Source organism: Stenella coeruleoalba, assembly GCF_951394435.1.
Source record: "Stenella coeruleoalba genome assembly, chromosome: 17".
NCBI lineage: Eukaryota > Metazoa > Chordata > Mammalia > Artiodactyla > Delphinidae > Stenella > Stenella coeruleoalba.
This window is the reverse complement of record NC_137163.1, coordinates 62875581-62901673: the sequence shown is the minus strand read 5'-3', so window position 1 is coordinate 62901673 and position 26093 is coordinate 62875581. Positions and strand designations below refer to the sequence as shown.

The window sequence follows — 26093 nt, the reverse complement described above, 5'->3', positions numbered from 1 at the left end:
TTAGTTCCCCAACCTTTGCAAATAAATTAAAAGTCACATGCTATGTACTGTTATGTGATCTTTTGATCCTTACATCTAATTTTTTTAATGTATGGTGGTCTCGTCTTCCTAGAAAAATCTTAGGCTTCCTGACATAAAGATTAAGGTTACACTTCTATTCTCCGCCCTCACTCCACCCTACCCCACTCTGCCTTGCTCTGGTGCTGGCTTAACACTGAGCACCCATAGGGGTATTCTGAACATTTGTCTGATTGCATTGACTTGTCGATGGTTTCATCATAATCAGACCAACTTCAGACATGTGGGAAACTTAACTGAAAATAGAGAATTGCCCTTATGACATACAACATGGCCCTGGTGATTCACTGCTTTTAACTTGTTCCCGGCTTTGCTCCAGAGTCTTGGTTGTCTTGCTCTGAGGGTCTTCTACAAGCTTATCACTGAGAAAGAAGAGACACATTGCACTGTGCTCGGTAATGCATATGGAAGTGCCCACGTTTCAATACCATGTCAACCTTTCATGGTAAGAAAGTTAATAAGTATATTAATTATGCAAACCTTCAAAAATATAGGTGAATAAAAAAGAAAAGAAGGCACCATAAGCCTATCACAGTTAAGAGTTAACCACTATGAACATTCTGATATTTTGGTAAATATTCTTTTAGATATATAATGATATATGTTGAAAACAGTAAAAGTAGAACCATATTGTATATACTGTTGGGTAACCAGCATTTTTTAAACTTGATAGTATACCATAAACGTCTATAACATTAAATATCATAAAAATTCATGTTAATGACTGTATATTAATTCAGTAAATAGATGCACAATATTTATTTATTCAGCCACCTCTGAGCATTTTTTTACTTGAGATATAATTGATATATAGCATTATATTAGTTTCAGGTATACAACATGATTCGATATTTGTATATATTGTGAAGTGATCACCAAGATAAAGCTAGTTAGCATCCATCACCTCACATAGTTACAATTTTTTTCTTCTTTTGGTGAAAACTTTTAAGATCCACTTTCTTAGCAACTTTCAAATATGTAAAACAGGGGGCTTCCCTGGTGGCGCAGTGGTTGAGAGTCCGCCTGCTGATGCAGGGGACGCGGGTTCGTGCCCCGGTCCGGGAAGATCCCACATGCCGCGGAACGGCTGGACCCGTGAGCCATGGCCGCTGAGCCTGCGCGTCCGGAGCCTGTGCTCCGCAACGGGAGAGGCCACAGCAGTGAGAGGCCCGCGTACCGCAAATACGTAAAACAGTATTATTAACCATAGTCACCATGCTGTACATTACTTCCCCATGACTTATTTATTTTATAACTGGAAGTTTGTACCTTTTGACCCACTTCACTCATTTCTCCAATCTTCCACCCCCTACCTCTAGCAGCCTGTGTGTCTGTGAGTTTATTTTTTGTCTTTTGAGTGTGTTTGTTTTTTAGATTCCACATATAAGTGAAGTCATACAGTATTTGTCTTTTTTTTGGCTGTGCCACATGGCTGATAGGATTTTAGCTCCCCAACCCGGGCCCTCGGCAGTGAGAGCTCGGAGTTCTAACCACTGGACCGCCAGGTAATTCCCTGTCTTTCTTTGTCTGACTAATTTCACTTAGCACAGTGCCCTCAGGTTTCATCCATGTTATTGCAAATTGGGCAGGTTTTCCTTTGGTCATAATCCACACAGGAATAAACATCTTTGCATCAGATGTTTGTGAACATCCATGATTCGATGAAATGACTGTTAATATAGCTCATTCTGTGAGACTTTTATTGCAGGCAAACTCAATTCATTGAATGAGAGATGTTAACATTAATTTTAAGGGTTGCATTCAGGGGCAAATTAAATAAAACTGGTTTAGTCTCTTTCCCCTCCTCCTCAGTGCTTTTATAAGCTCTTCTACATCCTTCTTGAAACTTCTTATTTAGGAAGATTTGTTTATTAACTCATTCATTCATGTATTCAGGCACTTACCATTTACTAGAATTCTAAGTACTTGATGTGTATTTTCTATTTTTAACCAATGGAACATACAGAGAGGTGAGGAGAATATAGAAAAGAAGAGCAATGTAGAAAAGAACAGGTTAAAAAGTATGAAAATGGAACAAGTAATTTTATGAAAATATGTTTTGGGGAGTTCACCCCCTTCCCCACAGTTTAAAGTAATTCACTACCTTCAACCTCCACCTTAACAATGTAAGGGCATTAAAATACTAATCTGTTTACATTATAGGGAGTTTTTTTGGTATTCATACAGTATTTTAAATTTTATTTTACTGTGGTAAGAACATTTTACATGGGATCTACCCTCTTAAATTTTTGAGTGTACAGTACATCATTGTTGACCACAGGCATGAAATTGTACAGCAGATCTCTACAGCTTATTCACTTGCTTGACTGAAACTCTATGCCCATTGATTAGTAACTCCCCATTTCCCTCTCCCCTCAGCCACTGGCAACCACCATCCACTCTTTGATTCTATGAATTTGACTATTTTAGATATGTGGGCTCAGGCAGTATTTGTCCTTATATGACTGGCTTATTTCCTTTAGCATAATGTCCTCAAGGTTCATCCATATTGTAGCATATTGCAAAATTTCCTTTTTTTTAGGACTAAATAGTATTCCGTTGTATGTATAAACCACATTTTCTTTATGCATGTATCTGTTGATGGACATTTAGGTTGTTCCCACATCTTGGCTATTGTGAATAGTGCTGCAATGAATTTAGGAATGCTAATATCTCTTCGAGATCCTGATTTCAATTGTTTTGGATAAGTACCCAGAAGTGGGATTGCTGGATCGTATGGTAGTAATATTTTTAATTTTTTTAAAATTTTTTTTAAAGAGTAGCCAGGGTGGCCCTTTATTTTATTTATTTATTTATTTATTTATGGCTGTATTGGGTCTTCATTTCTGTGCGAGGGCTTTCTCTAGTTGTGGCAAGCGGGGGCCACTCTTCATTGCGGTGCACGGGCCTCTCACTGTCGCGGCCTCTCTTGTTGCAGAGCACAGGCTCCAGACGCGCAGGCTCAGTAGTTGTGGCTCGTGGACCTAGCTGCTCCGCGGCATGTGGGATCTTCCCAGACCAGGGCTCGAACCCATGTCCCCTGCATTAGCAGGCAGATTCTCAACCACTGCGCTACCAGGGAAGCCCATATTTTTAATTTCTTGAGGAATCTCTGTATTGTTTTTTAGAGCAGTTGTACCATTTTGCATTCCTACCAGCAGTGTGCAAGCATTCCAGTTTCTTCACATCCTTGCCAACTCTTGTCCTTCTTTTCTTTTTTTGATAATAGCCAATCTGACTGGTGTGAGGTGATATCTCATTGTGGTTTTGATTTGCATTTTCCTGATGCTTAGTGACGTTGAGCATGTTTTTATATACCTGTTGGCCATTTGCATGTTTTCTTTGGAGAAATGTCTATTCAAGTCCTTAGCTCATTTTATTTAATTAATTAATTAATTAATTTTTTCACACACACTGTATTTTATTTTTACAAGAGATAAATAAACTGACACCAAGCATTGTAAATGGATGACCACAACAAAAGCAACAAGGATTGCAATTACCAAACATGAAACACACTCATACTATGTCATAATATTGACATTCAGTCCAGTAATCCTCCATTGTAACCGCTCCTTTACTTTGCAGTGAAAATTGATTTGTATATTTTTTGCCTCTGAGTCCTTGTGGGATTTTTTATTTTTATTCAAACAGAAAGTCACAAAAATTATAATCATCCTCATCAGTTCACTCAGTCCCATGTAATTAATTTTTTTTATCTTGATCTTTTGTTAGCACTTTTATGAATTCATCAGTTTTCCATTAGAGTTCTGAAAATGTTTATTCATTCAGTTCAGCAGTATAGTCAGTTACCAGAAACCTGTACTTGTCAGAGTCTTTTCCATGAATTCCTTGAAGATGAAACCCTTTTTTTTTTTTTGCGGTACGCGGGCCTCTCGCTGTTGTGGTCTCTCCCATTGCGGAGCACAGGCTCCAGACGCTCAGGCTCAGCGGCCATGGCTCACAGGCCCAGCTGCTCTGTGGCATGTGGGATCTTCCCGGACTGGGGCACGAACCCGTGTCCCCTGAATCGGCAGGCGGACTTTCAACCACTGCGCCACCAGGGAAGCCCGAAACCCTTTTATAGGAACATTTTTGCAAAAGCATCAGAGTACACCCAGAACTGTCTGTAAATGACAAAAGACTTAAAAATGACCACGGTTAAAGATTTGATGAAAGTTCATAATAATGCAATTGGCAAGGAAATTTAGTTATTTCTGAGATACACATTTTAAAGTAATAACTAGAATTATGACTTATAACTTTATAGCAGAACATATAAGATTTTTAGAAATTTCATGTAATGTCTGAAACATTTATATTAACATATTTCCATACAAATAACCCAAAGAAAGTTTAGTATTAGTTTTTTGTTTGTTTGTTTGTTTGTTTATACTGCAGGTTCTTATTAGTCATCAATTTTATACACATCAGTGTATACATGTCAATCCCAATCACCCAATTCAGCACACCACCATCCCCACCCCACCGCGGTTTTCCCCCCTTGGTGTCCATATGTTTGTTCTCTACATCTGTGTCTCAACTTCTGCCCTGCAGACTGGTTCATCTGTACCATTTTTCTAGGTTCCACATACATGCGTTAATATACAATATTTGTTTTTCTCTTTCTGACTTACTTCACTCTGTATGACAGTCTCTAGATCCATCCACGTCTCAACAAATGCAAGTCCTTAGCTCATTTTAAAATCAGGTTATTAGTTTTATTATAATTGAATTGTTGGAATTCCTTATATATTTTGGAGATTCACACCTTATCAGATATATGGTCTGTAAGTATTTTCTCCCATTCCATAGGCTGCCTTTTCACTCTGTTGATTGTTTCCTTTGCAGTACAGAAGCTTTTTAGTTTGATATAGTCCCACTTATTTATTGATGTTTTTGCTGCCTTTGCTTTCCATGTCATATCCATGAAGTCATTGTCAAGATCAATGTCATGAAGCTTTTCCCCTGTATTTTCTTCTAGGGTTTTTACAGTCTTAAATCTTATGTTTAAGTCTTTAATCCATTTTGGATTGGTTTTCATTTGTGGTATAAGATAAAGGTCCAGTTCTTTCTTTTGCATGTTTTGCCAGCACCATTTGTTGAAGAGACTGTCCTTTCCCCATTGTGCATTCTTGGCATCCTTGTCAAAGATTAGTTGACAAAATACACATGGATTTACTTCTGGGCTCTCTGTTCAGTTCCATTGGTCTATATGGCTGTCTTTTTGCCACTACCATACTGTTTTGATTACTGTAGCTTTGCAGTATAGTTTGAAATCAGGAAATGTGATGCTTCCTCTTTCTCAAGATTTTCTTGCCTATTTGTCATCTTTTGTGGTTCCATATGAATTTTAGAGTTGTTTTTTCTATTTCTGTAAAAAATGCCATTGAGATTTTGATAGAGATGTATTGATTCTATAGATTGCTTTGGGTAATATGGACATTTTAATAACATTAATCTTCCAGTCAATGAACATAAGATATTTTTCCATTTGTTTGTGTCTTGTTTAATTTCTTTCATCAATGTTTTGTAGTTTTAAGCATACAAGTCTTTCACCTCCTTAGGTAAGTTTAATCCTAGATATTTTATTCTTTCGGTGCTATTGTAAATGAGATTGTTTTCCTAATTTCCTTTTTGTATAGTTCATTGTTAGTGTACAGAAACGCAACTGATTTTTTTGTATTTTGATTTTGTATCCTGTAACTTTACTGAATTTTTTGATTAGTTCTGACAATTTTTAATGGAGTTTTTAGGGTTTTCTAGATATAAATTATGTCATCTGCAAGCAGAAAATTTTACGTCTTCTTTTCTGATTTGGATGCCTTTTATTTATTTTTCTTATCTAATTCATCTGGCTAGGACTTCCAGTACTATGTTGAGAGTGGGTATTCTTGCCTTGCTTCTGATCTTAGAGGAAAATCTTTTAGTTTTTCACTATTGGGTATGATGTTAACTATGGACTTTTCATATATGGCCTTAATTATGTTGAGGCCATTTCCTCTAATTCTAGTTTGTTGAGAGTTTTTTTTTTTTTTTTTTTTTGCGGTACGCAGGCCTCTCACTGTTGTGGCCTCTCCCGTTGGGGAGCACAGGCTCCGGACGCGCAGGCTCCGCGGCCATGGCTTACGGGCCCAGCCGCTCCACGGCATGTGGGATCTTCCCGGACCGGGGCACGAACCCGTGTCCCCTGCATCGGCAGGCGGACTCTCAACCACTGCGCCACCAGGGAAGCCCTGTTGAGAGTTTTTATCATGAAAGGATGTTGAATTTTGTCATCTATTGAGATGGTCATGTGATTTTTATTCTTCATTCTATTAATGTGGCATATCACTTTAATTGATTTTTGTGTGTTAGACCATCCTTGCATCCCACGGATAAATGCCTCTTAATCAAGGTATATGATCCTCTTAATGTGCTGTTGAATTCAGTTTGCTAATATTTTGTGAGGATTTTTGCATCTAAACTCATCAGGGATATTGGCTTATAGTTTTCATGTAGTGTCTTTGTCTTGCTTTACTATCACGGTAATGCTAGCCTCATAAAATGAGTTTGGAAGTGTGCCCTCCTCTTCATTTTTTTGGAAGAGTTTGAGAATGTTTGGTGTTAATTCTGACTTAAATGTTTACTAGAATTCTCCTGTAAAGCCATCTGGTCCTGGACTTTTCTTTGGGAAATTTTTGATTACTGAATCAATCTCCTTACTAGTTATAACACTGTTCAGACTTTCTTTCTTTAGTCCTCTGGGGATCTCCTTGGAAAAGTTGGGGCTCTGAACGCATGAACCAATCTCTTCGTTCTGAGTGAAATTGAGGGGTAGGTTAGCTCTTCCTAATTATGCTATGCCAGGAGCAGTGTCTCTTGTGAGAGGTGTCCCGAACCTCAGTACTGAATTGGTGAGTCTGTTTCTACATTCTCCTGGGTGCAGGAGACTTTCGGTTGGTTTCTGATTTCTCACAAAGGGAAATTGTCCGTAAATTGTTGCTGAACTGGTGTGTTTGTCAAGAGAAGGAGGACTTTTTACTCTACCATCTGGCTGACTTTACTCCTCTGGGGAGGGAGATATTTTTAACTACCCTTAATTTTTCTCATAAAATTTTAATACTAAAGGTAGTTTTGGGGGGCTGATATTCAGAATACTTATTGTAAATGATTTATAGTAATTTTATTGACATTTTCTTTATTCCATTTAGATAACTTGAAATTCCCTATTTCAATAAATGCCGAGCCCTGTATAACATTGAAGGGAGGCCGTGGAAATCTGTATCTTTACTACATTCCAAGTAAGTCCAAAGTTTTGTTTTTGTAGATTACAATTAAAAGGGTTCCAGAAATATCAATGAAAAATGATGGTGTTCTACATGTATGAGTATTAGTTTTCTCTTGCTATGTAACAAATTACCACAATCTTAATGGCTTAAAACAGGACATATTCTTTATCTCATAGTCTTCGTATGTCAGTAGTCTGGGCATGGCTTACCTGTGTCAGCTTCAGGAGGTCTCCCACAAGGCTGCAATTAAGGTGTTGGCCAGGGTTTCTTCTGAAGGCTCAACTAGGGAAGGACCCGATTCTAAGCTTATGTGGTCGTTGACAGTGTTCAGTTTCTGTCTGACTGTTGGCCAGCCCTCAGTTCTTTGTCATGTGGGCCTTTTCATCATGGCTTCTTGTTTCCCTGAAGTTAGCAAGGGGGACAGTTAACTAACAAGATAGAAGTCACAGTCTTATGTAGCCTAATGATGAAAGTGCCACCCTATCACCTTTGCTGTATTCTGTTTGTTAGAAGCAAGTCACTAGGCTAGCTCATACTCATGAGGAGGGATTACATAATGGCATGGTAAAAATTGAAATAATTTGAAACTTCTAACCATCTACTAGGTATATCCATTGTCAATCATTAGATATTCAGCTGATAAGTAAACTTGGGTTTCCATGAGTCAAAGATTTGCGTATGAGCAAGCAAGGACTTTTTTTCCTAAAGGTGACCTTTCTAGAAAAAAATATGTTGATGATATGAAAAAAGGCAATGATTTTTGTTTTGTTTTGTGTTATTTCTTCTTCTTCCTCTCTATGATTTTACTTGCCATCATCTTATAAAAGTTAATTGGGTGATGGTGATAGCATTGGGCTGGATCTGAGTGTTTGTGAAAACGCACAGAAGTTTCATCCTCTCCTACCGGTCAGCTGTTGCCTGTAAGGATCCCAGGAAATTCAGTTGTAATCATCATCATTATCATCATTGTTTTCATTATCACTATTATCATTTACATCCTAGCTTATATTTGGAGCTTATACTTTAAAATGTGCTTTTCCATAAATAAACTAAAGAAACATATCCCCCTGATTTTAGTTCTCCAGCTTACAGGAAAAAGGGTAGTTGAGAATCTAGAAATGATAGACGATAAACTTATGCTTTAATTTTCCTGAAAACCTGTATCTTGATACTTTGTTTCTGCATTCATTTATTCATTAAAAAATACTTAGTAAATGTATAGTTTATTTCACGTATTATGCTAGGTGCTGTGAATTCATTGATAAAAAAGACATTCTCTTGACCTTCAAGAATCTCTCAGTGCAATAGAAGAGGCAGATGTGTAGATAATATAGTATGATAAGTGAAATGATAGCAATAAGACTTAGTGGTAGCACAGAGGAAAGAACAATGAGCTACTTGCTCCACTTTCTTGGCCAAGGGGGAAATAAATAATCTACATTTTTTTTTTTTTTTTTACTGAAGTATAGTTGATTTACAATACTATATTGAGTTCAGGTGTACAACATAGTGTTTCAGTACTTTTACAGATTATACTCCATTTAAAGTTATTACAAAATAATGGCTATATTTCCCTGTTCTATATGATATATCCTTGTTGCTCATTTTATACATAGTAGTTTGTATCTCTTAATCCCCTAAAATAATCTAAATTTTTGCCCAACAAAGGCTCTACAATTTCTTCCTCTTTTCTCAGGTTTTGTTTTCTGGTCTATGTGGGGTGCTTTACCTCTAGGTATTTGCAAAAGTGTTTATTTACATAATGAATGACCTCATTTTCAAGTGAGCCCCTTCCCCTTAACACACAGGAAACAGGCCTTCCAGACCCAAGTAATAATAATACAACACAGTTTCACTTAGGGTTCTCTGAAAAGCAGATACCAAGAAGGAATTAGACATACAAAGGATTTTGGGGGGGGAAATGTTTGTGAACAATAAAGGAAAGAGGAAGCTAGAGCAGGCAAGGAGAGGAGGCAGATTGAAGTGTTGGTCCGATACCTTTGAAATGAGAGAGAAGGAAGGAGAATTTGGTAGGATGGTCATCAGACCAAAATGCATCCCTGAGACATCCTCAGCCAGGTCAGTGGCGAGTCTTAGAGCAATGATTGCCTGTCACACGTGTCCCATGATAGGCAGGTGTAGGCTGGCTCTAGTGTCCTTGTTGTGCTCGGTCATTATAGGAGCAGACTGTTCGAGTCTGGCCTCCGGATGAGTGCTAAGATATATCTAAAAGTGCAGTAGCTGGTGGCTGTCTGCCCACGGCCCTCCTCCACACAGATTCTTTGGAAGGGAGTTTTGAGCAGCACACCTCCGTGGCCACCACAAATACCCTAATCACTTACTAAATATGACATTTATATAACATGATATTAATTCAGTAATGAAAGAATGATTCAGTCATGTTTGTTTTTTGTGTGTGTGGTTCGCGGGCCTCTCACTGCTGTGGCCTCTCCCGTTGCGGAGCACAGGCTCCGGACGCGCAGGCTCAGCGGCCATGGCTCACGGGCCCAGCCGTTCCGCGGCATGTGGGATCTTCCCGGACCGGGGCACGAACCCGTGTCCCCTGCATCGGCAGGCAGACTCCCAACCACTGCGCCACCAGGGAAGCCCCGAGTCATGTTTTTTTATGATGCTTTGTAGTTATGACCTGAGTTTCCCTAGAATATACTAGAACATCTGTATAAAATGTGGGCCACATTTATAGAAATCAACCTTATTTTTGTGGCCCTATCGCTACTTAAATTCAGTAAGAGCTATAAGAGCAATCTTGTACCAAAAATAGGTTGGGAATGGAAATGATTTGAGACTTCATAGCCTTGCTGATAAATTATATGTCACTATTAACTAATTGACATATACAGCTGGTTCATAAGCCTTCCTCAACGTTATTTTCAGAAGTTCCCAAAGTTGTGTTAGGTGAGCTCAAAAACAGTCTTCTTCGCTAAACCCCCGAGAGCCACCATGTTTCTTGTCTCTCACTCCAACACCCACATTGATATCTCTGGCCTGCTGAGCCATGCAAGTGGTACCTCACTTCAACCACTGTTCACGTGCCTAACATGACCACAGTGATATCTAAGGGCAAGAAGCTTCTCAAGATGTAAAGGGTTGAGATGTCAAAGCAGCACTTCCTTTCTTGGAATCATTGAAGACTGGAATCATAGTGTGTTCCACGCAGAAATGGAAGAAGATTCTTTGTTCTGCATTATCGTTGGATGCCACGCTACCAGGTGCTTGTATCTCAAGGCATCCCTTGTGAAAACAGCTCTTCAACTTCTATACACATCCCTGCTTTGAGAAAGGTTCAGGTCCATGCCCGTGGCGTGGGCCACGGGGCCACTGTTTGAAACAGACTGTATAACGTTCTTCTTCTCTACACTTTACCCTGAAAGTAGAGAAGTGGAGACAAGTAAGGAAGTTTGGTGGTACTTTAGGCTCAGAGTAACGAGAGGCTGCATTAAGATAGTGGTAATGGGGATAAAAGGGACACCAGTAGGATCGACCGGGATTAGGAATTCTAGTGCTGATTTGGTGATGAAGATAAGGAAATCAATTTTGGATCTTTTGGGTGTGGTAATAAGTGACATTTGAGTAGAGATATTGAATGCACACAGGGGACAGATGCTTAAAAGAAAGGTTGAGACTAAAGATGAAGATTTGGGAGTTATTACCCTATGTGGTATTTAAAGCTGGGGAGAGTGTGCAGTGTGAAAATTGAGAAGCACTGAGATTAGAATCCTAAGAAAGATGAGTCAGTGAGCTAGACTGGGGAGAGGAGTCAGAACGCAGAACGGTTGGAGGACAAGAAGAAGAGAGTGGTAGCGCCAACACCAAAGGAAGGACAGGGTTTTGAGGAAGGAGCTAGCAGTTCTGTTCTGCATAGCCAAGTTCAAGGTAAAGATGGAAAAACTTTTTTTAAATTTTTATTATGGCTACAATGAGTCATGGTGACCTTATTAGGAAAATACTTTCCATGAGGTAGTGGTTACAATAATTGTTTTCATTATAAGAGAGATTGTGCATCTTGTCCAGTTGGGCCAACTGAGTAACTTAGAAGAGTTGAGCAAAATGCATTTCTTCCTGGAATTTTCCATCTTCATTGGTAATAAAGAGATCCTGAGGAAATAATAAATAGCTCATCTATTTAATTTTTAATCAAAAGGTTCAATTTTGTTCTCCAAGAAATCTTTCATCAAAACAACCTTCCTGGTCTTCCCTGGTGGCGCAGTGGTTGAGAATCCGCCTGCCAATGCAGGGGACACGGGTTCGAGCCCTGGTCTGGGAAGATCCCACATACCGTGAAGCAACTAGGCCCGTGAGCCACAACTACTGAGCCTGCGCGTCTGGAGCCTGTGCGCCACAACAAGAGAGGCCACGACAGTGAAAGGCCCACGCATCGCGATGAAGAGAGGCCCCCGCTTGCCGCAAATAGAGAAAGCCCTCCCACAGAAACGAAGACCCAACACAGCCAAAAATAAATAAATAAATATATAGAAAAAAGAAAACCTTCCTTTCTCTTCCCTCTCTTTTGAATTTCCTAGTGGAACTATGACTACAACTGGAAATTTTATATTTTCATTTGATAGTTTTCTCAAAAATATAGGTTATTCTATTTTTAGGCATAGCCCACATAATTCTCACTGTGGAACATTCTATTTGATTACAATCAACTAGTGGCCCTCTCAGAACTTCACTTTTCTCGTCTACAAAACAGGATAATAATATCCACATTATAGGTAGTTGTCATAATTAAATGAAATAATGTAGGAAAAGCACAGGGCATATTTTAAGTATACACTAAATGTTGGTTTTTAAATATTTATTAAAAAATACCTTATTTGAGTGGCTAATGAAATTTTTTTCTTTTTAAGGAAGAGACATAAAAAGCTTATATTTCAATATCTATGTATCTTTTAAGTCCGTGAATTTCCCAGTGCGCAAACAAGTTATTTGCCGAGGATCTGATGATGATTATTCTTTTTGCAGAGCTCTGAAGGGAGGTAAGCATTCAATTCGTATTACCCTCAGAATAGAGTATAATACCTTATGAGAACGCTATGAAAATTAAATACATTAAAAATGTGAAGTTCCTTTTCTGATAATAATTCTTTATTTCCAACCAAAGTTTTTCTTTTAGCAGTTTAGACAATATTTTACAATTATGTTACTGGATTGTTATTAAGATGACACTTATTTGGTGTGTTTGAAGGGATATTAAAATTTTTACCTTGTTCAGATTAATACTGTATATTTACCCTTGGTTATGGTTCTCTGTTTCTAAATATTACATTTATTATTTTTCATAAAAACACAATAGATTTTTCTATGCACTTACATTCGTTCCCTCAGTGTCTTTTCTCCCCTTTTTTCCACCCTGGAATTATTCACAGAATCATAAAATTTCAAACTTTAGGAACTTAGAGGTCACTTATTGCAAACCCATGAATTTTTCCTTAATAATTTTTAAACTAGCATTTTAAATAGTTTAAAAAATTCTATATATCATATTGTCACATTACCAAAAACTAGAAAATGAAAACAATCAAAAAGTCACAGAATCATATTTCTAAGAACATTTTGTTCTCATTTTTTCATTCATGCATATTGTTATGCAGTTGTAAGTATACTGTACTATAATTATTTTCTCTTTTTTTTTTCTTGCGGTACGTGGGCCTCTCACTGTTGTGGCCTCTCCCATTGCGGAGCACAGGCTCCGGACGTGCAGGCTCAGTGGCTATGACTAATGGGCCTAGCCCCTCCACGGCATGTGGGATCTTCCTGGACCGGGGCACGAACCCGTGTCCCCTGCATCAGGAGGCGGACTCTCAACCACTGCGCCACCAGGGAAGCCCTAATTATTTTCTTTTTAAAAATTAATTTATTTAATTATTTGACCAGATAATCCATGTGGTTTAAAAATCAGAGTATAAATGTTACATAATGAAACATCTCCCTTAGTGGGTGTGCCCTGGTTTACTTAACTATTTTCCTATTAGACACTTAGTCTTCTTCTGATATTTTTACTATTATAAATAATATTATAATGCATATATAAATATTCTCATATTTTAGATTTGAATATTCTCATGTTTGGAAGAAGGAGTTAACACATAACTCCAAGGGAGATTCCTGAGCTTAAATGGTTTGAATCTATGTGGTTTTGTTTACATAAGGCTGAATTACTTTTCTGAAAGATTGTATCAGTTTATACATTGTACCACTGGCAATATATACGTATAGTAGTTTAATCTCTGTCTTGTTAACATTGGGCATTATCATTTTATTTTTTAAAATTTTTATTGGGGTATAATTGCTTTACAATGGTGTATTAGTTTCTACTTTATAATAAAGTGAATCAGCTATACATATACATATATCCCCATATCCCTCCCTCTGGCATCTCCCTCCCACCCTCCCAATCCCACCCCTGTAGGTGGTCACAAAGCACCGAGCTGATCTCCCTGTGCTATGCGGCTGCTTCCCACTAGCTATCTATTTTACATTTGGTAGTGTATATATGTCCATGCCAGTCTCTCACTTTGTCCCAGCTTACCCTTTCCCCTCCCTGTGTCCGCAAGTCCATTCTCTATGTCTTCAGAACCTTTTTTTTTTTTTTAGATTCCATATATATGTGTTAGCATATGGTATTTGTTTTTCTCTTTCTGACTTACTTCACTCTGTATGACAGACTCTAGGTCCATCTACCTCACTACGAATAACTCAATTTCGTTTCTTTCTATGGCTGAGTAATAGTCCATTGTATATATGTGCCACATCTTCTTTATCCATTCATCTGTTGATGGACATTTAGGTTGCTTCCATGTCCTGGCTATTGTAAGTAGAGCTGCAATGAACATTGTGGTACATGACTCTTTCTGAATAATGGTTTTCTCAGGGTATAGGGCATTATCATTTTAAAAAAGAAGTTTTAAAAAAACTTTATTAGGTTAAAAAACTTAAGCCTAATTGTTTTTTTTTTGTTTGTTTTTAATAAATTTGTTTATTTATTTTTGGGTGTGTTGGGTCTTCGTTTCTGTGCGAGGGCTTTCTCTAGTTGCGGCGAGCAGGGGCCACGGGCCTCTTCATCGCGGTGCACGGGCCTCTCACTATCGCGGCCTCTCTTGTTGTGGAGCACAGGCTCCAGATGTGCGGGCTCAGTAGTTGTGGCTAACAGGCCTAGTTGCTCCGCAGCATGTGGGATCTTCCCAGACCAGGGCTCGAACCCATGTCCCCTGCATTGGCAGGCAGATTCTCAACCACTGCACCACCAGGGAAGCCCCCAAGCCTAATTGTTTTTTATTAACATTTAAAAAATTACTATTGCAGTTGAATGTTTTCCCCTATAATTATTTACAAGTAACCAGTGCCGTCTCTTGTTTAAAAACAGATTTCAGGCAGTTTACATGCATACGTTAATTTGAGCAACATAACATAAATTAGATAGACAAAAATTAGTTGGGACAAAAATGGAAAATAAGGGTAGAGAATTAATGGAACGAGAGTAATATAAAAATTCTTGACAGAAAGGCTTATACTTGCTTTGACAGGGACATCAATTGGATTATACATTTTTTAGCAGTCAATAAAAAAAAAAGTTTCTGGGAGTTCCCTGGCGGTCCAGTGGTTGGAACTCTGCGCTTTCATTGCCGAGGGCCCACATTCGATCCCTGCTTGGGGAACTAAGATCCCACAAGCTGTGCAGTGTGGCCAAAAGAAAAAGTTTCTAAGTAAACCAATCTGCTTGCTATGCAAATGAAGCTTCAAGATATGTCTCCCAGCCAACCAACTCTCCTCATCTCTAACTTGTCTGCCACCCCCAAGCCACATACACATTGTGGAGCTGGCATTGCTTATGAGTCTGGGCTCAGAGCCATAAACACCTGAGTCTGTGTCCCAGCTTTTCCACCTATCAGCAATGTGACCTTGGGTGTTATTGATAGAGGTTAGCTCTATCAACCTCGTTTTCCTCATCTGGGAAATGGGGACGGTGAAACCTATTTTACATGGTTTTAAGGATTAAATTAGAGAATGTGTGTTAAAAAGCTTAGTACATTGCTCAGCGTGAGAATTCTAGAATTATGGTGATTAAATATTCATGTGCATAATAGGATCCTTGTTTTGTTCCTGACTTTATTTATAGTCCTGTCATTTTTATAAGTGAGGAAACCGATGTCTGCAGTGGTTCAGTAACGTGCCCTTGGTCATTTGGGGATCTGGTAATGGAGTAGCCTCCTAACTCTTAAGAACTACTCTTCCACTGGCCATGCTTTCTTTCCCTTTGAAAGAAATCCTCGGGACTTCCCTGGCGGTCCAGTGGTTAGGACTCCACACTTCCACTGCAGGGGACATGGGTTCAATCCCGGGTCAGGGACCTAAGATCCTGCAAGCCTGCACTGTGGCCTAAAAAAAAAAAAAAAAAAGAAACCAAAACAACAACAACAAAAAAAATGAAAGAAATCCTCTTGGTAGATTACTGTTGTTTAAAAAGTGTCCATTTCTCTCATACAACAGCTTTACAATTATTTCACTTAATCTCTGTGGGATTATGTTGACATTTATGTGACTTTTCAAGGTTTCACTTTCTTGAGATCAAAGATGTATCAGACTCAACCCAGCCTGCCTGCTTCTTCCCACCTCCCCTCCCTGCCTTCCACAAACATCTGTTGAACCTAATTTGAGCGAGTCATGATTTAGGTTGTGGTGATCCAAAGTTGAATGATAGGTTCTCCCTCTTCAGAAGGTCACTCTGTTCTGGGAAAAATAGTCATGGGAACAAATGTTACAAGGAAATGTCATAAATGCTAATAGATTATATGCTCTTAGTCTTAACTGCATAGTTACCAACTTACTGTGACAGGAGAACTCAGATAAGGCTTCAGAGAGTCTTTTATTAGAATCGAGTCTGAGAACATCAGAGAGTGAGGAAAAAGGACATTCCCTGAGAGGAAACAGCATATGCAAACGTATCTAGCCACGAAGGAATATGTTTTATTTGGGGAGTATCTTTTTTGTAGCTGGAGCAGAATGTGTTTGTGGGGAATTGCTGGAGGTGAGCCTAGAAAAGGGGGAAGGAGCCAACATGTAAGTCATGCATAAAATATTGGCCTGCATCTTGTTGTTAGTGGGTGGGGATGACCCACTGAGATTTCCATTTTTGCACATAACTAAGGTCCTTATGGAAGTGTTACCGACCAGAGTTCTTAGCCTTCCCTGATCGATAGAAATTGATAAGAGGGACTTCCCTGGTGATGCACTGGTTAAGAATCTGCCTGCCAATGCAGGGGACACGGGTTCGAGCCCTGGTCCGGGAAGATCCCACATGCCATGGAGCAACTAAGCCCGTAGGCCACAACTACTGAGCCTGTGCTCTAGAGCCCACGTGCCACAGCTGCTGAAGCCTGTGCGCCTAGAGCCTGTGCTCCGCAACAAGGGAAGCCACCGCAATGAGAAGCCTGCGCACCGCAACAATGAGTAGCCCCTGCTCGTAACAGATTCCCTTGCTCGCTCCCTTCCCGAGGTGGGGCGAGCTGGCCAGGGGTCGGCCAGAGGCGTGGCTTAGGTGGTCTGCCCACCCCTTAGGTGGTGGTGTGTGCAGGGGGCATGCGCAGTACCCTGCTTTTGCTCCTGACACCCAGTTTTTGCTTCCGGCTCTTCAGAAGTGGCAGTTGGGGTTTTTTTTGGCCTTTTTGTATCTTGTTGTCCATAATTTGCCCCAACTGGGCCTGCATGCAGTTATTTTTCCTCCCTTACAGTTTCTCTATGCTTTGTTGCTGGAGGAGACGTTAGTCCAGGTGCAAGCACTGCAGCAAAGGGTCCCAGGTCCCAGCCTGTCTCAAAAGGAGGTGGGGTTGGCTGAGGCAAGAAACTTGGATGGAAGGAAACACAGCTGGGAGGCTGTTGAGGGACCACGAGGGCGGCCCTGGGAGTAAAGAGGAAGAGATGAAAGAGAGCGTATTGAGGAACAGGACAGGCGGGAAGTGCTGACTGATCTCATGTGGCAGGCAAACATTAGATCAATCAACAACTGCTCCAGGGCCGTTGACTGGGTGGACGGAAGAGCCTTTATCAGCAATGATGTGTGCAAAAGGAAGGGGCAGATTTTTAAAGAGAAGGATAGCGAGTTCTGGTTTGGCACGTTGGGCTCAAGGCCATTTGGGAACATTCAAATAAACATGTCCATCTGGCAGCCGAATATATGGGCTTAGAGCTCAGGACATTCTGATTTAAGAAGCATTGATGCTGTCAACCGTCCCTTGAAAATTTGGGAATCAAATGAGTAAGGAACATACTCACCAACTTTTAAAATAACTTTCCTTTTTTGGTTGTTACAAAGGTCATACATTTTTAGGATATGATATTTAGAAAATATGGGCAAGTGAACATAAAATAAAAATGACACATAATCATTCCACTTCTTTTATTTTTAAAAAATATTTATTTAATTAATTTATTTTGGCTGCGCCGGGTCTTAGTTGCAGTACATGGGATCTTCATTGCGGCATATGGACTCCTTAGCTGCGGCGTGCATGTGGGATCTAGTTCCCTGACGAGGGATCGAACCTGGGCCGCCTGAATTGGGAGCACAGAGTCTTACCCACTGGACCACGAAGGAAGTCCCTCCACTTCTTATACACACACACACACACACACACACACACCCCTTCATTTCTTTCAAAAATACATTTATGAATAAATAAATGGATATTTCAAAAGTGTTTTAAACTTAATAAGTCTGTTAGCCTTATTTTCAGGATTTTGCAAGGGTTGCTGTAACAAGGTACCACAAACTGGGTGGCTTAGAACAACAGAGATTTATCATCTAACAGTTCTGTAAGCTAGAAGTCTGAGATCAAGGTGCTTGTAGGGCTGTGCTCCCTCTGAAGGTTCTCGGGAAGGATCTGCTCCAGGCCTCTCTCCTAGGATCTGATGGCCCCAGGAGACTCTTGCCTTGTAGATCACCTTCTTCTTCCTGTGCCTTCATGTGGTCCCCCCTTTATGCACGTCAGTCTGCATGTCCAAATTTCCCCTTTTCATAAGGACACAGTCATATTCAATTAGGGCCCACCTTAATTACTTCATCTTAATTTGACTGTCCACAAATATCCTATTTTCAAATAAGGCCATATTCACAGGTACTGGGAGTTAGGACTTGAATATATCTTTTGGGGGGACACTGTGCAACCCCATAACACCATCCCAGGCTTGGGTCCTGCGTCCTGCATAGTTGCCAGGAGACCTGGACTGGACCACTGGTGAGCTGCGTGGATCCCTTTCGGGAAGAGCAGAGAAGGGCCTAAGCTGAGGTTCTGTCTTCCTCTTCTCTGACTCTACCTGGGTTCTCTCTTGGCTCCTTCAAGAGGCTTCAAGCTAACTTCCCATAAGAGGAGAGTGGGAGATATGTCTTTCTCAGAAAGAAAGACAAAACAGTTGAAAAAAGAGGGCTACTCCACAGAAGAGGTTAGAGCTCCTTCCCGCGTGACCTGGTAAACATTTGGGCAGTTCCCCCAGATAGAAATTTGGGAGTTACTTTTTTTTTTTTTTTTTTGGCTGCACAGTGTGGCGTGCGGGATCTTTGTTCCCTGACCAGGGATTGAACCCGTGCCCCCTGCCATGGAAGCTCCGAGTCTTAACCACTGGACCACCAGGGAAGTCCCTTGGGAGTTATTCTTGATTTCTTCCTCAAACTCAAGTCCCATCCATCTCCCTCCCTCCCTCCCTCCCTCCTACAAAGCTGACAGGGTTTGCTTCACAACCAGGGCCCTATACTTAGAAGGACTTCACATTTGGGGTGTACTATTCTGGGATCACAGTCTTGAGATGCTTAGTCATTTTATCTTTGAGCGTGTGTTTTGTACACAAAGTGTGATGGGACAGTGGTGTATGTGCCCACCTCCCCTGGACAGGTTTTGGCTCCCTGCTGCTCACTACCTGCTGGTGCCCTGGGCCCTGTCTGGCATCTCCCCTCTCATCCCATCCAGTGACGCCTGCCACCCTGTGCCCCTGGTGGAGGCCTGGAGCAGGGAGGGTCAGGGTCAGGCATGGTATATCCTGCAGTGTCCGGGCTGGGGTATGGCAGTGGCTGCCCCACCTGGGCTGGCAGCACCGGGGCACTGTTTAGTGGGTGACTAGGTGGGGGCCAGACGGTCTCCCCCGCGGCAGGCAGCTCGTGGAGTTATTGCACAGAGGTTGCAAAACCTTTGAGGGTCACTTGTGGATCTGCAGGCCCGTGGTAAAGAAAGATGCCCGATTTGGCTTCCTTGCCCCGCTCTGGGGTATGAGGCACCTGGCAGCATGTGGGAGGGCGACCCTGTCAGGCCAAGGCTTTGCACAGGTGTACCCCCCCCCCCCCACCCCCAGGTCATTGTGGAGCAGCCCCTGGGTGCCTGTGAGCTTCTACACTTACCTTGCGCCCTGTGCCAGGGAACATTCCCTCGGATTCTTTCATACCTGGGGTACCTTCTCTTCCTCCTTCCAAACCTCCTGAGCCTGGCTTAGGTCCCTTTCTCCTCATCAGCTTCAGGCACCTTCTGGGAATGAGCCACGAAATATAAATTGCGAAACTTCCGTGATTCTGCCTCAGAGTTAAATGCTCTGATATTTGTGTATACAGTCGGCATTGTACGATATAAAGGGGAGTGGCAAAATTCATGCTAATGATTAAAATTTTTGTTTTATTTTGAATACATTAACTAGGAAACAAAAAATATGGCAGTGACTGTAGTTAGCGCTGCTGTGTGGTGTATCTGTAAGTTGCTAAGAGAGTAGATCCTAAAAGCTCTTATCACAAGGAAAAAAACCATTTTTTTCTTTCTTTCTTTTTCTTTTTTTGGTTTTATGAGGTGATGGATTACCGTGATAATCATTTGGCAGTGTATGTAGGTCAAGTTAATTACGCTGTACACCTTAAATTTCTGTGCTATATGTCAATTATATCTCAATAAAATTGAAAGAAAAAAAGTTTAAAACTCATGACAAGTCTAGAGAGAGGGGGAGAGAGACTATGGAAGAAAGGAAAAGACTTTATATTTTAGTACCTTTAATGGATGTTTCCCGTGCTTTCTGAATAAGTGCCCTCCCATTTTCATTTTGTGCTTAGCCTTGCAAATTATGTAGCTGATCTCGGAGCCAGGTATGCAGGGACCAGGTAGTACCAAGAGCTGGAAATTCAGAAGTGGCCAAAGCAAAGCCCCTGTCCTCATAGAGCTTGTAGGCCAATGGAGGAAACAAGATGGTAACTAGGTCACGAAAGAAGATAAAGATGAAAGTGAAATAAGATTCAGTTTACGATAAGTGCTCTCAAGGAAAGCAGCAGGATGACGAGACAGAGCATGATGAGGGAGGTTACCTGAGATGGAGGTCACGGGAGGCATTTACCTCCTTTTCTCTTCACCACTGTCACTGCCTCCTGGGCTCTCACGGATATCCCTGACTTTCCGTGCTCCCCTTAAATCCAGCTACTATACAGTCATATGACTCATCTCTCTAAACAAACTCTGACCATTTCACATCCTTGGATGTTTCCCTATCACCTCCATTCTCTTAGTGTGGAACCTGAGTGCATTCACGCTTACTTCTTCAGGTTTACTTCTTAGCACTCCTGCTACTTCTATTTTTTTTTTTGTGGTACGCGGGCCTCTCACTGTGTGGCCTCTCCCATTGCGGAGCACAGGCTCCTGACGCGCAGGTTCAGCGGCCATGGCTCACGGGCCCAGCCGCTCTGCGGCATGTGGGATCCTCCCGGACTGGGGCACAAACCCGCGTCCCCTGCATCGGCAGGCGGACTCTCAACCACTGCGCCACCAGGGAAGCCCCCTGCTGCTTCTTTGCTTTAATAACATTGAGCCCCTTGCAGGCATACATGTAAGCTGTACTGATTTTCACCTTCCTGCCTTTGCTCCTCTTTTTCCAGCCACCTGGAATGTACCCCCTGCCTTCCTTCCCATCTTTTGTGACGGACCTACTGTCACAATAACAATAATATTAACATCAACTATAATATTCATAACATTATCATTATTATTTGCAAGATGCCATGGGAGGGGGGTCCAGAAAGGAGTAACATTTAGTGTTATAATAAATGACATTTGAATGTTAATAACATTTAATGAGTGCTATGTTCCAGGCCTTGTTCTGAGCGCTTACGTGTATTAACTTACATAGCCCTTGTGGACAGAGAATGTCACCTGCCATATCAGTAAACAAAGAATGTTGTGGCCATCAAGGCTTCAGCCACTGCAGCCACCCCCTCCCTTCCCTCCCTTTCCCCCCCACCAGGGTAGACTCTGAGGGGTTTCAGGATGGAGAACACAGGATACCGGCCCTAGATAGTTCAGGTGCACATCAAAGGAATGATTCAGTGAGCCCAGACTCTTGCATCTTCCCATACATGGAAAAGTGCTAAATTCATGAACTTGAGAGGTCTGGTTTTTCTTTAATTTACAGTAATCTTTTGATGTTCCGACTGCCTCAGGTTTTTTTGGAAAAACTTCTATATATTCTGGCTCCTCGCTTACCCCTTTGGAGCAGTGCCTCAGAACTATCTGAGAGACTGTCTCCCAGGCTTAAGTCCTCAGTACGTCCACCAAATAAAGCATAATTCTTAACTATAGGCTGTGCATTTTTTTCAGTTGACACTCTCAGAATAATCCTATGAGGTAGGTGTTATTATCCACTGCCTCATTTCACTGAGGCACAGAGAAGTTAAGTGACTTGTCCAAGGTCACACACTGAGTAAGTAGAGGAGCTGGGATTCAAATCCAAGCAGTTCAGGTCCCAGAGCCATCACTCTTAACAAAAATGCTATCCTGCCTTTATCCTTACTGCATCTTTTCATTGCACATTGTATTTGGAATGGTTTCTTTTTATGTCTGTGTCCCCAAAAGACTTTAACTCTTTGAGGGAAAGGATGGTATTGTACTAACCCTTGTATCCCCAGTCCCTGGTACATAGTAGGCTTTCGATAAATATTGGTTGAACTATTACATTTGAATTGGATTAACCTTGAATGAAGGATCATAAGATCATGAAGATATGATCACTTTACTAAGTTCAAGAACCAACATCTTAATGTATTAGTACCCCTAATAACAATACTCCCAGAAGCAAATAAATAAATGCTTATTTGTGAGAAATGAAGGTATAGATGTAGACATAATCTATTCATTTGCTGGTAAGGATTGTCTTTAGCCAACCTGGAGAAAAATAATCAATACAGTTTGCACTTGACTATTTATATTACTTTAAGAAAGATTTTTGGTCAATACTGCTTTTGTTAGAGGTTCAGAACATTTCTCTTTCTATCCCTACCCTGTAAGTTCACTGCTTTGTTGTTTCTGACTGGGTCGGTGGAGTGTGGTTTTTCCTGCATTTCTGACTCTGTCCCACAGCTTCCTCAGGGCCAGGCCCATGGCTGTGCATTTCAAGTGACTACGTAGCTAGGCTTCTCGGTGGTGGGATTGGAAGGAGATTTGGTATCCTGGCTGCCCTCCCAAATCTCTCCTCCACCTTTAGGAAGATTTTTCTTTATCATTCCCTGCTAAGAGGCAGCAACAGTAAATATGCACATACGTAACTTGGGATGAAGCATATTAGCACTAGCTTGTTCATCATTCATTCATTATTGAGACCAGTGGGCCTTACAAGTTTGTATCTGCTAAGGGATGAGATATAGGCTGATACTGAGAGGGGCTCAGTGTGGCAGAGGAAGCCACAGGAGAATCGTAGCCAGGGTATAAGATTCATTATTTCTCTATGATTTTGCTTGGGATTGCTTCTGCCAGTAGTAAAATTGTAAGAGGTGCACTGTGGACTACAAACAAGAAAAATCACCTGATGTTAGCCAATAACTTTTTGTATTTTGTATTTTGGTTGTAGAGACTGTGAATACAACAATATCATTCTCCTTCAAGGAAATACGATTTTCTAAGGTATTGTTCAAGTCATTTTGTACTTCCTTAACCTTTTGCAGTAACAGATGTGTTAAGAATTTGAAACGAGCGATTCACAGCTTCTAAAAATATCGATTCAAGATTAAGATGTTCAAGGCTTTTTTTCACTTCTTTTTGGTTTTCGATATTTTGCTCTTTCTTCTTTCTGTGGAATATGGAAAAAATAGAAAACTTACACCAAAGAAAGCCCTTTTTAAATTTTATTTTTTCCTTCCAACATACCTTGCTAAAAGTAATGCTCATTGTTAATATGTTGAATGATCTTTGGGTGAAAGCACTGTAGGACCATTGTGTATAACTCAGTGACTGCCTCCGTGGATAATAATGATGTAATTTTAGATATTTGCATTAGAAATGCAATGAAATTTTGCACATGTTTCACTTCTGGTAACTATTTTAAGATAAACATTAATAATGCATATTCTTTACCTATTTTGTTACAAATTATATCTAATGTTTGAAGATTTCATAGGCTAGGCTAGAAAATTGAGAAAGTAAAAACCAATTCAATTTAAATGGCTTTCTCCTAGTAAGATAAAATTCTTATAAAAGTCTTACAAAATAGAAGCATCTAACATTTTATATTACTTGTATTTCTTACTACTCGTTTTAGGGACGATACGATTGTATTACAGAAGCCATTGCTGGGAACACTGAAGAAAGGCTCCTTTGCTTGAACTTTACCATCATATACCACCCTGATTTCAGTTAGAATAAATCGAGCATATGTTTTTATTTTTCAAAGGTTTCATTCTTCATTTAAAATCTTTTTTTTAATTTATTTATTTTATTTGTTTATTTTTGGCTGTGTTGGGTCTTCTTTGCTGCGCGCAGGCTTTCTCTAGTTGCGGCGAGCGGGGGCTACTCTTCGTTGCAGTGCACAGGCTTCTTATTGCAGTGGCTTCTCTTGTTGTAGAGTACGGGCTCTAGGCGTGCGGGCTTCGGTAGTTGTAGCACATGGGCTCAGTAGTTGTGGCTCTAGAGCACAGGCTCAGTAGTTGTGGCGCACGGGCTTAGTTGCTCTGCGGCATGTGGGATTCTCCCGGACCAGGGCTCGAACCCGCGTCCCCCGCATTGGCAGGCAGATTCTTAACCACTGCTCCATCAGGGAAGTCTTTTCACTTAAATTTTTTTTTTGCACAGTGTATTAGTTTGCTAGGACTGCCATAGCAAATACCACAGACTGGGTGGCCTAAACAACAAATTTATTTTTCACAGTTCTGGAGGCTAGAAATCTGAGATCAAAGTGTCAGCAGATTTGGTTCCTTTTGAGGCCTCTCTCCTTGGCTTGTAGATGGCCTTCTCCTCCCTGTATCTTCACATTATCTTCCCTCTGTGCGTGTGTCCTAGTCTCCTCTTCTTATAAGGACACCAGTCATATTGGTTTAGGGCCCCCCTGAGTGACATCATTTTACCTTAATTACCTGTTTAAAGACCCTGTCTCCAAATCCAGTTGCATTCAGAAGTACTGGGGGTTAGGGCTTCAGCATGTGAATTTTGAACGTTCACAATTCAGCCCAGAGCACACATAGACACATAGCCCATAATATAGCCTCTTCAATCGGTCGACTTCTCTCCATTTCCTGCCTCTACTCTGGGACAAGTTGCCAGCATTTCTCCCCTGGACTCCTCTGCTGCCTCCTGACTGATTGTCCTGCACCTGGTCAGGTACCTCAGGTAAGTCATCCTCCACAAAGGTAGTTTCAATAATACTTTCAAAATACAGGTCCTGTCACGTCACTGCAGTGCAAATGGAACAAAACAAAACAAAAACAAACAAGGCCCTTCCTGTGGCTTTTGATGCCTTTCGGGATAAAGCTGGAATCTTTCGGAGAGTATGCCAGGCCCTGCCCACCCTTTCCCTCTCCAGCCCCTTTTCCCACCACCCTCCCCTTGCTCTCTGTGTTCCGGAATGTGCCATACTCCCTCCTACTCCAGGACCTTCACCCACACGGTTCCCTCTACCTCAGCCCCATGCCTCCACATTACCCGACCTTTACCCCTTATCAATAACAGGTGTGGCTCTTCACTGGCTCAGGTGCTACTTTCCCAGGGAATTATCATCAGGTAGCATGAAGCACACCTCTTACACTTTTTTTTTTTGCGGTACGCGGGCCTCTCACTGCTGTGGCCTCTTCCGTTGCGGAGCACAGGCTCCAGACACACAGGCTCAGCGGCCATGGCTCACGGGCCCAGCCACTCCGCGGCCTGTGGGATCTTCCCAGACCGGGGCACGAACCCGTGTCCCCCGCATCGGCAGGCGGACTCTCAACCACTGCGCCACCAGGGAAGCCCCTCTTACACTTTTGATACTGGACAGAGGCAGTCCTGAGTAAAATTCTGCAGAAACTATATAACATGGAGCCAGGCTTCCAGTCTCCTGTGGCTTTCTTGGTCCCCCAGATCCCTTTCCTCCACCCACCTTTACCTCATCCAGGCAGGGCCAGCTTTCTTTGTGATATGCTTTTGTCTACCTGTGTCCCTTCCTTCCAGTTCTTGACACTCCTTTTGTCATTATATCAATCATCTGTCACAAGACTCAACTCCATGATCCCAGGCAGGGTAGTCAGCTCAGTTTTGCTCAGCACTCTTGACCCAGCACCTAGCATAGTACTTAGGCTTGAATTTGCTCTGAATCCATATTTGTTGAATGGATAAACAAACATTTTCTTCTTAGAAAATATTCAAATAATAGGTTAACTATAGAAAGCAATATTCCTGCAATCATTCAACTAGTATTTATTGAGCTCCTGCTATATGTCAGGCCCTGTTCTAGATGCTGGGGATACAGCATTTA

The 26093-nt window shown here is 41.2% G+C and overlaps 1 protein-coding gene across 2 annotated transcripts in view; it reads left to right on the top strand.

The window, feature by feature from the left end:
• Positions 1-25198, top strand: part of LY96 (lymphocyte antigen 96) — a 34359-nt gene extending 9161 nt beyond the window's left edge. The window contains exons 3-7 of one of the 2 annotated variants that reach the window (XM_079901459.1): positions 398-523; positions 7272-7361; positions 12221-12349; positions 23223-23275; positions 23910-25198. In XM_079901459.1, the coding sequence (XP_079757585.1) occupies positions 508-523; positions 7272-7361; positions 12221-12349; positions 23223-23275; positions 23910-24008 (387 nt within the window). In that variant the 5' untranslated portion in view covers positions 398-507 and the 3' untranslated portion in view covers positions 24009-25198. The remainder of the gene's footprint in view (positions 1-397; positions 524-7271; positions 7362-12220; positions 12350-23222; positions 23276-23909) is intronic. The other variant, XM_079901458.1, reaches the window with a different exon arrangement.
• Positions 25199-26093: the final 895 nt, after the last annotated feature.